The following is a 14,870-nucleotide window of genomic DNA, read 5'->3' as shown; positions in this document are numbered from 1 at the left end:
AAATGATGTTAGGAGGGGCATAACATTTTTCATTTTAATGGGTATGTATTTATTTTAGTGTGAATTTGAGAAAAATGAAATTAGCACATCAGTGGTTATTTCACGGATGTTGTTTAGGATGAGGCTAAGTAATAACAAATTGAATAATAATAAAAATTTTAAACTAAGGAGTAATTTAATAATATAGGTGATATAGAAATAGGACAAAATCCATGAAGCCAATTTTTAGATGACCAAAGTTTGGGACAAGTCTGTGCCAGTTAGACAAATTAACCAATGTATATGCAAAGGCTAGACAAGTATATTAAAACACTAGAGACAGCCTTCCACGGTGCTAAGGACTATGGAATCAGAAAGCCCAGGTTCAGATGCTAGCTCTATCGTTCAGTTAGCTCTGTGACCTTGGACAAATTCCAACTCTTTAAGATTCAGTTTCTTCACCTGTGAAACAGAAATGAAAACTCCTAACTCATTAGATTATTCTGAGCATTAAATGAGGTAATATTTATAAAGTCTTTAGCATAGCACCTGGCATATAGCAAGTGCTTTCAAAGTAGGAGTGAGGCTCACAGAGGCAAAGGATTCATTTCTAAAGTAGGCTACTCATCTACCTGTCCTAAAGGGTTCCTTCCAGGAAGATGCAACCCAAATAGTACACGAACATTTAGCCTTTGGGTCATGGATCTGCTCCCAGACAAATATGCATGCAGACATGCTTGCAAATGCCAAAATTGCATACAATTTTAAGGTGTTCACAGTTGCCACCTCCTTTAACCACTTCCTGAGCTGACTGCAGACCTGGTAAGCTAAGATGGAGAGCCAGGGTCACAGGAGGGATCTCCACTACTTCTGCGCCAGGGAGGCCGGGCGTCATCCCATCTCCTGGATGCATTCCTAAACTAGATTTTGGTTCTCTCAGGCTGCCTCTAAACACAGAGGCTACCACAGCTTTACTCTCTACGTGGGCAGAATGCAAATAAGATATCAAGGACCACCCTCGGCACCACCACCACACTCAGTAACCGGCTTGTTCTTCCTGCCCTATCTCAGTACAGTACAGCCTGGCCTTGCAATTTTTAACTCGGTGCTAATGGAGCTGGGTAAACTCAAGAGACCAGCAAATGTACATGGAAAACCAGGGGCCCCGATAAGCTGCTGATATGGTGTGCCTGCGCTTCCGTCCGTTCTATTTAAACACTGATAGACCCCTGCACAAACAAGAAACTCTTTGTGCTCTGAGCATCCGCAACTGCCATCCGGAGTCCATTCTGGACACGGCCAAGGCTTGGAGTAGGCGGAGTGGGGGTGGGAGAGAGGCAAACCTTGCCTGCATTTTATCAGACAAATGCACACGGGGAGGACCAAGCTGATCTTCAATCCTAAGGGCTCCACATCGTTCTGCCCCCTGTCCCACCTCACAGTGCTCTCTTAACAACTGAGACTGAGAAAATGTCTTCTAGAAAACTGACTGCAGATCCTTCAAGCAGGACACATGGGCTAGTTCAAGCCATGACCCACCCACATCACACCAGTAAGTAGGAGATGACTGACTCAGCTCACAAAGAAGCAAGGAGGTGGAAGCTGGTGAGTTTCCCCACATGCACTAACATCAACCAAAAAAGGAGTCAAGGTCAAGCCCAAAGAAACTCCAAGGAAGTCAGATTGCTATGGAGCTGGAGTATGGAGGCTATTTGAGTTTTGGTTTATTTAGTAAACAATGTTTGTAAACTCAAATTCTGAATTTGAATTTCTTTCTTGAATATTAAGATGGTAAGAGCCTCACTCCTCAAAGTATGGTTCTTCTGGATGGGTAGTTTGGGCATCATCTGGGAGCTTGTTACAAATGCAGAATCTTGAGGCCCAGACCAGACCTTCTAAACCAGAAACCGCATTCTAACAAGATCCCTGGGCAATGCATATGCACGTTACGGTTTGAGAAGCACTGCTTAGAGTATTTACAAAGCTCTTGGAAAGGTCTATTAGAGGCTAATAAAACTATTATGGATTATGTCCTTTCAGGTTTGCAACAGATCTTCACCTAAATATCGAGTAATAAAAAATAAAGTTCAATTTAAAAGGAGACTAATAACAGTAGACCTATAACTTTTGTTTTCAGCAATCAGTTCTCAAATCTAAATAAAGACATTTCTCACAAATAGCTCAATAGAGATGACATCAGCTGGGCAGCTTCAAACACCCTTCTCTGACTTGAAAACAGGACTATTCTTAGCAGTCCAAAGACTACAATACATGCTCTTCCCATGAAGGTTCACAGCTGTACACATGTGAATTAGTGGCACTTTGAGAAGTTAAAAATGTACTTCAGATTTAGCATTATTGACAGAAGGCGAATTTTACAAAATCAGAGAGTAAATGTTTCTATAATCAACATGGATTACCTTTGGGAAAAAAAAAGCAGAGGAGGTTGAAGATGTTTCGATTAGTGGTCAACAGTGGCTGGGTTTGGGGCTTCCCTGGTGGCGCAGTGGTTAAGAATCCGCCTGCCAATGCAGGGGACATGGGTTCGAGCCCTGGATCAGGAAGATTCCATATGCCGCAGAGCAACTAAGCCCATGCACCACAACTACTGAGCCTGCACTCTAGAACCACAAGCCACAACTACTGAAGCCCGCGTGCCTAGAGCTCGTGCTCTGCAACAAGAGAAGCCACCGCAATGAGAAGCCCGCGTACTGCCACAAAGAGTAGCCCCCGCTCGTCACAACTAGAGAAAGCCCGTGAGCAGCAACAAAGACCCCGTGCAGCCAAAAATAAATAAATAAATAAATTTATTTTAAAAAAAAAGAGAGTGGCCAGGTTTGATGTGGAATCTAAAAAAAATGATACGACTGAACTTATTTACAAAACACAAATAGACTCCCAGACATAGAAAACAAATTTATGGTTACAAAAGGGGAAAGCAGGGGAGGGAGGAATAAATTAGAAGTTTGAGATTAACAGGTACATACTACTATATATAAAATAGATAAACAAGGACCTACTGTATAGCACATGGAACTATACTCAATATCTTGTAATAACCTACAAGGGAAAAGAATCTGAAAAAGTATATATATATATTATGTTATACATATATATTATATATAATATATATATAAAACTGAACCACTTTGCCGTACACATGAAACTAACACATTGTAAACAGTATAAACCAACTATACTTCAAAATAAAAACAAAACTCGTAAGCTAAAAAAGAAAAGAAAAAAAAGAGTGCCTGCATTTGGATCCTTGCTTTGTGTGCTGTGTGACTTCACCTAAGTCACTCGACTCCTCTGAGCCAGCTCCCTCAGTGTAAAGTGGGGATAACAGAACTTTTACTACTGATTTATTGTAGGATTAAAAGATATTACGCATGAAAAGCATTATAACAGCACTTGGACTCACTAAGTGCTGAATAAATGTAAGCCATTAATAAGAAATTAGTGTTGAAATACTGTTTCAAGATGTCATTCTGCGTAACTTGAGAGCGAGAGAGTGAAGGACACCTGGGTCTTGTCCTGTCTCTGAGAGCCTGCAGGAATCACTTCATTTGAGCAGTAGCTAGAAAGATCCACATCAGCAGCTAGGCCTGCCTCACTGGCTTAGAGAGGGGATTAAAGAATCCTGGGGTACGAGCTGGGGAGCCTGAAGCCAAGGTCAACGGCTGTGTTAGGGTAGATGTTCTGTGCCTCCAGGCCAGAATCCCCCCACTGCCACTCCAGTGAAGGGGAGTTGGCGGCTGGGAGCCTGGGGGAAGGGAAATAGTGTTTGCGGATCAAGAAGGGGCAGGTGCACTCCCAGGATAGGTGCTGCATCTTTGCTAAGAGTTCATGTTCTGACAACACCAACCAAATCAGTCTCAGCCTCATCACTTAAGAGCTCTAAGGGGCAAGTTGGTTAACCTCTCTGGGCCTCCCTTTTTTAAAGTATAAAATGAGGATAATAGTACTACCCACTTCAAAGGTTGGGGATGATGATTAAATGAGGTAATGTGTATAAAGAATAAAGCAGGGTACTTAGCACATGGTAAATGCTCCATAAATAGTACCCATGACTATGTATTTATGATAGGCGTCTGCAACACAGCAATTTTACTGTAGGTTGAACTCCTGGGGCCAAGGAATTGGATATAAATTTCAGATGAACAGAGGACTGGAAATGTTTTGGTCATCCTATGAGTGAAAGACTAAGATTATAGGAAGGCTTTGTAATAATTGCTGCAAAAGCCTAGTCATTGTCCTTAGGAATCAAACAGTGGAAAGAAGAGGAATTAGAAGTTGGCTTTAGGGACTTCCCTGGTGGTCCAGCAGTTAAGACTCTGCACTCCCGATGCAGGGGGCCTGGGTTCCTACCCTGGTCAGGGAACTAGATCCCACATGCCGCAACTAAAGATCCCACATGCCGCAATGAAGATCTCACACGTGGCAACGAAGATCCCACGTGCCGCAGCTAAGACCCGGGGCAGACAATAAATAAATAAATATGTATTTAAAAAAAGAAGTACTGGGCTTCCCTGGTGACGCAGTGGTTGAGAGTCCGCCTGCCGATGCAGGGGACACGGGTTCGTGCCCCGGTCCGGGAAGATCCCACATGCCGCGGGGCGGCTGGGCCCGTGAGCCATGGCCACTGAGCCCGTGTGTCCGGAGCCTGTGCTCCGCAACGGGAGAGGCCACAGCGGTGAGAGGCCCGCGTACCGCAAAAAAAAAAAAAAAAAAAAAAAAAAAGTACTACAGAAAAGTTGGCTTTAAAAACATAACCATTTAGGACTCATCAGAACTCGTCGAAAAGCAGGACAAAGCAAGATAATCTCCACTGTAGCAAGAAGACTGTAAAAAATTTCTTTTTAATGTCTAACATGACCAGAATGGCTTAATAAGAGACCTCATCTCACCAGACTATACTGGTGGCTAGTACTACACTATGTAAAAATGATAAAGCCACAAAAACAAGGCTGAAACCACCCCCCAAAACAGTTGCTTTTGGAGGGTAGTGGGATTAGAGTTGATTTCTAGATTTGGTTTTTTTTTGCAAAATCAGGGTATTTTTGAAACCCCTGTAAGATCAAGGGGGGAAAAATGTATGACGGTCTGATAGTTTCAGGCACAGTGAGAGATGATTTGGGGCAGTGCTTTTCAAACCTTTTTTCCGGCTGTGGAACACTTTTTGTAAACAAAATCTTATTGAAACCCCCATCTATAAAGCAGATAAAACATTGCTTTTATGAATAAATTCACTTATAGGTTCAGTTTTAATCCTTGCTCCACGTAGGTCTCTAAATGAGAGCACAAATGTGTACTGGTTGCATACACATTTCAATAAAGACATTCTATTCGATTTTTTAACGGTTAAAGATAGTTTTAGAAGATAAAATTCCAAATAAAAACACAGAATCCTAGTATTTCTTGGAAGATGGTTCAGGAACATAGAGAGGATTGTGAAGATGAGGGCTAGCCGACTGCCAGGCACTTTTCCATAGGGACCACAGCTTCCAGAGCTGCATGCAGAAGTCATCTGTGTACATGTAGGGAGAGGAGGAACAGTGAGCGGAAGACACCCCGATGTCTTCTGTTTAATGACCAAACCAAACTAACACAGAGGGGTATGGAGAAGAGGCGAGTGTGGGGACACTGTGACAAAGGCCTCATCTGTGCAAATCTCCCCAGGTCCCAAATGAAAGGAGAAAACAGGCAGGCGTACCGGATGGGCTTGGATTTGCTGGAAACACCTACCTGGGGGCATTTAGGAATCCTAACTGGCGGGCTCAGGAAGGAAAATAAAGCATGTGATCTTCTTGTCCGGTGGGGCTAAGCAGGAAGGTAAAGAAGGCAGAAAGTAACTAGAGTTGCCGTGGCCTAGGCAAGATGTAGAGAAAGGAAAGGGTGAGGGGACCGCCGAGGAGATGGTCCTCTCTACGGCGGGAGAGAAGAGACTGGTAGGGATTTGGTTCAGGAAAAGGCAAAGCCAAATAGAGTGATCTAAAGTACTGGAAACCTTGTTAGGGGGAGGTACAGAGCGGCAGGTAAGGAGGTCTGGTGAAGAGCAGGGAACATAGCGAAGAACTTAAGGCGAGCGCAGAAAGAAACAAGCGAAGGATAAGAAGTTCAAAGGACGCTTTGAAGACGTAAATCCACACAAAGATAGTGTACGGCAAATCTTGTCATATAATACAAATGGCCCAAGAAAAAAGGAGGCGAGAATTTCAGCCTACAGAACTCAGGAAATGAGAATCAGAGTTTATTGGCTTTATAGAGTGTTTTGATGTGACTGAGTGATGAAAAATTATTTGCCGGGGTGGCTCGGCGGTAAAGAACGCGCAATGATCCCTTTTATAGTAATCTGTGAGGATCAAATGAACATGGATATAAATATAAGGGCCTACAGAAACACATGATGGTATTACCAGAAAAGCAAGAGTAGGTCATACTCTCATCTGGGCAGCAGGAATTTAGGTAGAAAAGAGCGGTTTGATTTGTCAGGGATGGTCTAACGACAGCCTTGACGAAGGAAGGAATGAGGAAAGGCAGAATTTATGAAAGCTATGTGGTCCTCAGAAGGAAATGAATGCCTGGGTTTGAATGATAGGTTGGGGTTTTTAACGTCCTGCCCTTGGATCCAGGGCTGGAGCTGGCTGGAGAGCTGTAAAGAGCTGTCTCCTAAGTGCCTGGCCCTTTAACTACATTATCCCATTTAGAACTAAAAGCAGCCCCGTGAGAAAAGATTCTGCAACACAGATTAGAAAACCAAAGTTTGGATAGGCCAAGTGAATGACCTAAGACAACAAAGCTGGCAAGTGGGGAGCAAGGGTTCCGGCCCCGTGGGATGGACACATGCGCACATCTCCCCTCGCAGTGGTTTTCCAGGTCCCAGCCTCACAAACGCCCTGAGATGCTTTCCCATCCATCCTTCTAGGCCTTTGGGGCCTGGCTTCTTCAGGTGGTAGGAATCTCTCTTTCCTTGGAGGGTATTGGTTTTAGGAAGACTTTGGTGCTCTTCTGGTGAAAACTAAGTTAGGGGCAGGTCATCACAACTTGAAAAATGCAAAAACCTTCTTACACCTCTATGCAAATAAGGCAGAGAAAATGATGGTGTATTATGATTTCTTGGACAGGAAAGCACTTTGTCTTATGCCCTGCCCTCTCCCTCACCAGAACCTCCTTGTGCCCAGGGGCTCCCATGCACAAATCTTGCATACCCTATAGCCAGCACAGGGTCATACACATCATAATCAGCTAATAGAAATTAATTTATCAAATGAAGGCCTAAAACATCTATATTCAAGAAGCCGGAGCATTTCCATTATGAGTAAGTCCCAGCAATCTACTGCACAGCATAGTGGCCGTAATTTAACAACACTGCTGTGTACTTAAAAACCTGCTGAGAGGGTAGATCTTATGTTAAGCGTTCTTATCATCAAAAAAAAAAAAAAAAAAGATAATACTAATAACAAAAGAAGAAACTTTTGGAGGTGATGGAGAGGTTCACGGCACAGACTGTGGCGGTGGTGTCACTGTATACTTATCTCCAAACTCATCAAGTTGTACACATTAAATACGTACAGCTTTTTGTATTCAATCATTATCTCAATACAGTGGTTTACAACAAATAAAAATTAAAAGTCCAGATCAAAAGTATGTATAATATATAGAAACTATATTTTTCAGAAGGTGGACTTTATCACTTCTAACACACAGGTGATTGTCTAAGTTTCACCTGTAATTCTTTCTGAGGGGAATAAAATACGTAGATGGAGGCGAAGCCAAGGCCACTTGGGATGTGAAGATGCAGGAAGGTGTCTTGGCTTCCCTTCAGGTGTCTGATGTCACTAAAGCAGTGCTCTAGAGGGCCAGCTTGGGTAAACTTATGAGCTCTGTTTTGCCCTGTGTTCCTAAAAGTTTTATGGGAAGGTCACTAATAAACTAAGTGTGTAATGCTCCACCATCTAGTTAAAAAATAATAACTGCTACTGGAGCTGACTTGCACTACATATTTTCTGCAAAACACATTTATTTACCTTTCCTTCTAATAAAATACACCCGGCAATAAATAAAAGGCAGTAAAAGTATCCGTGCCTTACTATTAAAATTTGATATGTTTTTAGTGACAATTTTTAGTATATTGTTTTTGAATGGATCAGGTACTATTTGAAAATAAGCACCCAATGAAGACACGATTGAGATTGGCACCAAGTTACAAACATAATAATTTGTCCTAAGTATAGTGTCTGTACTCAGAGAATTTAAACGTCTTACCCTAAAAGATCCAATTGCACTTTAAAATGGTCAACGTACTTCTACCAATGAGCCGCTTGTATAAAAATGCCACCATAAAACACATTAGTCTTTTTATTTTTTAAGTTTAAACTACAGTCTAGTGAATTTAGTTCATCACACGCTTACATAAATCCTACAGTGGAGGTGGGGGTAGTCTTTGGAATTTCAGACTTCTTTTTTTAAGAAAACCTCTCAAGAAGGTATCCAACCACTTCTTGGAGACATAATCACATCTAAAGAAAAGTGACCCGAATAAAGGAAGGATTTAAAAAAAAACCTTTAGTCAGTCTTTAAATTTATTCTCCAATTTAGGCCAATCCTCTTTTATAGGGGGCTCCTAGCAATTAGCTGGCAATCTTATCCTGTGAGTCTAAAGGATTAAAGCAGAAGCAAAGAACAAAAGGAACCGATTTGCTACACTCTTCCACAGGTCCCCTCTCTTCTTAACAAATCAGACTTCATTTCCTCCAGGGCCCTCCTTACCCACCTAATCTTCTTTCTTTCTTCCTCCCACGGTCCCTTAGGAAAAAGATTCTTAAACGTAACATTAGGGAATGCCATCTAAACCAAATTCCTTCAGAATATAACAAAGGTTGAAAATGACTGCAGAAACTAGAGGGTGCTTTTATGAGTCCTTGTTTTGGGATTCTGACAAAGTGTAACTTTTTTGATAACTGGATCTTAATATAAAAGGTAGCAGTAGGTAATAAGCCACCCAAGTTAGGTTTCCCAGAAGTTCAGACACACTCCCTTCCCTCTTGCAGACTATTTAGGACAGTGCTCACAGAAGGTCACCACATTAAAGAGAGCACAGCCTGGGAATGGCAGACGTGACATCTGTCGAACTTACTGTTCCATCTGTCACTGACATGGGCCACATACAAACCTCTAGAGCTCTGAGGGACTTTAAGGGGCCTGCTAATCCACTCCTTTTCCTTTACCCTTAAACCATTCCAGAGAAGGATCGACCCTACTTTTAAAGACCTCCAAGGAAGAGTCCACAATCACTCTTAGCCAGCCAAGTATTTGGAAATCATTTTCCCTATGGCCTTTCCCCATTGCTCTGCAGACACATTCCTTCCCATAGTCTTGCCATAAAAAGAAGAAACTATGGTAGCCACGAGCTTTGAGAAGATCTACATGAAGACAAAATAACTCTTCATTTCACCCAAAAATCGATGCCATGAAAATACCCTAATGAAAAATTAACTCATAATTTTAAGCGTAGGTATACATGCTCTGCAGGTTTCTTCTATGGAAAGTGAACGTTGGAGATGAGTACTTACCCCTTATCCTTATTTGGAAGCTCTGTGTAACTGCAGCAGGAACCAAGTCTGACCATTTATAAATTCTACAGGATGGGGATTAGAAAAACATAAGTTTAGTTTCAATACCTAAATCTTGAAAACTGCTGTATCACAGAAGGGCTTAAGGTCAAAATTAGTTGGGAGACCTACATACAGATTAAAACACATCCCACACATACAGCCACAGGGAAAATACATACAACTACCCCAAAAAGGGCTTTTCTCATACACATGACCGTGATTTATAGAGATCTAGGGTTTGAGAGTCATTGAGCCAAACCTAGAAAAAATGGACTGCTAATTTTGATCCTTTAGCCCACCAGTGCCCACTTTTTAAAAGAACTATATAGTAAGTACCAAGTGATGCTAGTGATAAAAGAGTTGCTGAAAATATTGATCCATCCAGTGGCTCGCTTAGTAATTTATCTGCAATCCTAGTTAAAATACCAACTGGAAATAAATCATGAATATAAAAATCCTCAATGTCAATAATCAGAGAAAAAAACAACATACTAAAATGACCAGAATGACATCTAAACCTAGTGACTGCCAAATACGGCCTGAGAAATGTTCTGTCAAAATAAAGATGTGGAATCAGGAAACAGATGGCAAAATTCTTTCTAAAACCTCACTTTAAGGGAACATTTTAGGCATTTTGGACTGTTGCGCAAATGAAAAAAAGAATGTTTCATCAAGTGTAACTCTAGCCGAGTTATGATGATAGGTTGCTCCAATCCTCTCTCCTTGACTCAGGAAGTAATGCGCTTAAATGGGGGAAGCAGCTCTCAGTAGGGGATGTGACTGCAAACCTTAACTAGCATGGTGAAAAACGAGTGCAGCTTGGGATGAATTTCAGAAAAGAGTCAGGCTGGGTTTCAGAGTCAGAAGGCAGCACTTCCTGAATTCTGTAGTTTAGCTGATGACGCTTTGCGGCAAGAAATCACCTTCTCTATTTGAGACGGTTTTTTTTTAGGTTTTTGACCCAATGATGAACCTTCCAGTCAACTAATGAATAACAATGAATACCGTCTTCTCAGCACTCCAGCACTAATCTTTGTAAGATTTAAGGAAACCATTTTTCTCTGTTTTGCTGTCTATTAACCTGCAATCACATATGGATGGGAAAAAGCTTATGAAACATTTCATTTCTCACATAAATGACAACAACTATTCACTTTAGAGCAGGATGAACAACATACAAAGCAGGGTTGGGAGATGTCTGTTTCATACAACTACATCTCAGTTTCTGACCTGGATGAAATCCTGCATAAATGCAAGAGAATTCTCTTTATTTCATATATTCTATACTCAGGTTTAATAGATTTGCATTTCAGTTTACATCTTATTAATTTGCCAATTGAGTTAAAACTCTCAAAATCAGAACACAATGCTTTTTGGTAAAGAAAAAACAAGACTTTTCAGCAAAACAGGCATCAAACCAAAACTTGAGTAATGTATCTATTCTACAAGTGACAAATTCTGAGAATAACTGGAGGGCTGAGGGGATCAAAATGCCAGGCAGTAGATAGGACTATTTCCAATTTCTAGTCAGAAAAACTGTCCTTCAGGAGGACAGCTCTCCATTTAGGTTGTCCAAAGAGCAGGTCTTTCTATAGGCCATAAAGTTGTAAGTAAGAAAGTTGTAAGGAGTAAACTGGGTAATAAAAGAGCCCCTTTTTAGAATGACACAAAATTAGTTTCTGTAACTCTTTTCCTCCTGAAAGTCTTTTACGCTCAACCTGAACTTATCCTCCCCTTCAAGAATTCTTGGTGTCTTTCTCTGAGATGTCCTCCATTTTAGCAGCAGAGCCTACAGAGAACCAATACACAGAAGTTCCCTGTCACAGAGCACTTTCTGTGGGTGCTCTAAATGAGTACAACCATCCACTGTACAAAAGCGTACAGTGTATGCAAAGGGAACGTTAAACCTCGAGTACCTACCTTTAGTATTGGTGGTTTAGCAAACGCTCTCACTCCATCCACCTTATCGGCCTTACACACTTTATAAATGCTATTTAGGCTTAAAGATATGCGAAACAAGATTTTTTTAAACCCACACACCATCTACAGAAACGTGTGCATTTTGTTAGGCCTCTCATCACCCTTCAAATCATCTTCAGAAAGCCTGAAAAGGTGAAAATCTAAAGAGCTAAAAAACATCAGCAGAACCTGAAAATTATTAAGCTACATCTTGCACATGATTTTCCTGTATTCATCACTGAGGTTTCACCAAGAACCAGATTCAGGTAGGTAGTAGGGGCCACACTGCTTTTTCATAAATTATTCCCTCATACTGTACATAACGTACAGTTCTATGTCTGTTCTTGGCATGTTTTAAGTTAAAATTTGATCATCGGTGTTTTACCAGCATCGTCAGGACCAAGCAATTTTTCAACATCTACTATTCCAACCCTTCAAGAAGGTCAGACATCCAGAAGAGGTGGTAGGGTTGGACTCAAAGCTGAGGCCAACACTCCATTTGCTGTGTATATTTTTCCTGATTCTCACCTAGAACCCTGCCACCTCAGGCAACCACTTAACTTGAACTATCACTTGGCCCTGAAACTCCCTTTCAGGAGTTATTTCTTCCCTTAAACATAGTATAAGAATATAATGAAGGTGAAAAGAAATTTCATCTGGGTTACAAATGACTCACAGTGGGACACAGCTCAAGTCAGATTGCTTAGTTTGGATCATTCCAAATGGCAGCAACAAGTAAGAGACATGAGGGACCTACCTCTGTAGTCATGGATGAGACCCAATTGTCCCCTAGCCCAAGGTCAAAGCCAGTTTATTCCATAACCTTACGCAAGTAACAGTGGTTCCTCAGTATCCCCTTTCAAATAATTTAAACACTCCTCCTTTATCTGAAAGGGTTATTCTTAATAATGAACCTACCAAAGGGAGACAGAAAAGAATGAAAGACAAAAATAAAAAGTAACAGTGCAGGATAAACATTTCCACCCTAACAGTAAGGCCTCTAGGTAACATATGGTACCAACTTTATATATCTACAAAGACTTTAATCTTTAGAACATTAAAAGGAGAGAAATCACCTTCCTAATTAATTTTAAAGCAAAGCAAACTGTAGGTTTACATATGACAGAGTCTTAAGGACCACCAAATATGCAGAAATAAGAATTCCAGATATTTCAGTCCTCAAATATACAAAGCCAAATAAGGCACAGGACCTAAAGAATAAACACAAAGTGAGACTACAATGTTTTAGTTCATGTGATTTAGGGCCCCTCTATTTGGTCCTGTAAGATAATTTAAATAGTTCTCTCTGTTGTACATGTCCAAATTTATTCAGACTGTTTAGAGAGATCTTCGTTCTGAAACATAGAACACGATAGGCTATAAACTCCTCCAAACTACATTGTTGGTATAATCTAATTCAAAATATAAAAAATCTTCAGAGACTTTCAAACCCTGCCCCACTAATCTATTGTAAAATATAACTTTTAAACAGAAACATACTATACTATTACTTATAGTAATCAATAAACGAGTTAGAATGAATGATCACTGAAACGTTGATCCAGGAGGCACTGTTTTCCTGCTTGGTTTTCAAATAATGTACATTTCTGTGCACTACATACTGACACCCCTGAACAGACTTCCTAAGCTGATCCTGGATGTTCACATGCAGCAGATAAATGAATATCTGCAGGTATCATACCAAGCTAGTGCTGGTTTGTGTAGTTATTGGACCATCTTGCTACATTTTTTTCTTCATATTTTGAATAAGTGGAAGAGGTGGAAAATATCAAATGACTGATATTGTAAGAACCACTGGTCTCTAAATTTAACACAATTGAGACAAAAATAGAAATCAGGAGGAATGAGACATTTTTAGCTTCAACTGGATGCTCATAGGACTTAAACCAGTTGGCTGTGTTCACCTGAGAAAAAGGGCAAATGCAGGGAACACGCAGAAAACATTGGAAATAAATTATCTGAGATTATGTCTAAAAAATGAAGCATAATTGGGAATTCCAGAATGATTTAAGCGCTCTACAATTCCTCCCTATTTTAACCCATTATCTTTTGAAGAACTAATATATTTTAAGGAATATATTGAGTATGATATGAAAGAAACTTCCCCTGCTGAAAAATTGGCCCAAGACCAATTTCTTTTTTGTTTACTGAATGATTCTGTATGAATCTATATGAAGATCAGAAAAAACTGCCTTAGCAATTAACAAGTGCAAACCAAGATATTAAACACTAATCCACAGCAAAAGTTGCTACACAAGAGACGTTTATTAATGTTCTGTTGTATTTACAGCTTTAACATACCAAACCAGGGTGAATACCACTTGGTAGAAAGCACATCACTCTACACTATAACACATTGGTCTCTGCTAACACATTGTAAAAGCAAGTAGTACAGTATGTTAGGGATCATCTCAAAAGTTCCAAGCTAATTCTTTCTTTGCTCCTAGTACCTAATCCCCTCCCTACTCCTAGCCCCTGGCCTAATCATCAGGAGACAAAAGAAAAAGAAAAAAAAGGGGTAGGGATTCTAATCACAGAAAGTATCACCAATTGCATTTTATTAGTAATTATGCTGCATTTGTCCTTGTCCTTTCTATTTTATACAGTGATAACACCTTTACAATCCCTTAGGTACACAACAGAATAAGGTACAGCAAAATTAGAATACAGACTATAAAAAATTAATGCTTATCATTTACCAATTAAGAACATATTCTTGACCACACCTTAAATGTATTTTGCACTATGATTTTGTTTCTAGGTGTTCACAGTACAATTAAATAAATTTCTAGATTAATTTTAACAGCAAAATGGATTATGTGCAGAAATGCAGTCATAACAAAAGTTATACTTTTGAGAAAACCCCTTTTTTAAATGGCCAGCATTGTACATATCTTACACTAAAATATTTAATTCCAAATTCATTTTGAGATGGAGGATGAATAAAGCAAGATTGCCCCCTACTGACTACAGGGACAAGGCTCATGCTATTTAAAATGACTACAAATAGATAAGGCATTATTAGTACACCACAGACTTGATTGCGAGAGCTTTTTCAAACATTAACCACTAATGATTCAATGATTACAGAATTTTGCATTAACTATTAAAATTTTACATCTAGGAACAAATAGAGAGAAATGATCTTTGTCAACAGTACTTTATTTTTTTAAAGCAGGTGATTATTCCTCTGTGTTCCGCCTCTTGATTCACTTCCTGCAGGTGTTCTCTTGCTTCTTGGGAGAGAATTCATAAATGCAGGAAGGCCTCTGCCAGAAAACATCTGCCAGAGAA

At 40.2% G+C, this 14,870-nt stretch overlaps 1 protein-coding gene across 2 annotated transcripts in view; it reads right to left on the bottom strand.

Annotated features, from left to right (window-relative positions):
• Positions 1-13,822: 13,822 nt before the first annotated feature.
• Positions 13,823-14,870, bottom strand: part of NDFIP1 (Nedd4 family interacting protein 1) — a 50,657-nt gene continuing 49,609 nt past the window's right edge. For both annotated transcript variants that reach the window (XM_067732114.1, XM_067732113.1), the window contains one exon: positions 13,823-14,859. Coding sequence is in view for 1 of the 2 variants with exons in the window: in XM_067732113.1 (XP_067588214.1) it covers positions 14,786-14,859 (74 nt within the window). In the remaining variant the exon portion in view is untranslated. The remainder of the gene's footprint in view (positions 14,860-14,870) is intronic.

This window comes from Pseudorca crassidens, chromosome 3, assembly GCF_039906515.1.
Source record: "Pseudorca crassidens isolate mPseCra1 chromosome 3, mPseCra1.hap1, whole genome shotgun sequence".
Classification (NCBI taxonomy): Eukaryota; Metazoa; Chordata; class Mammalia; order Artiodactyla; family Delphinidae; genus Pseudorca; species Pseudorca crassidens.
The sequence above is the reverse complement of the archived record's forward strand: the minus strand, read 5'-3'. Positions and strand labels throughout refer to the sequence as shown.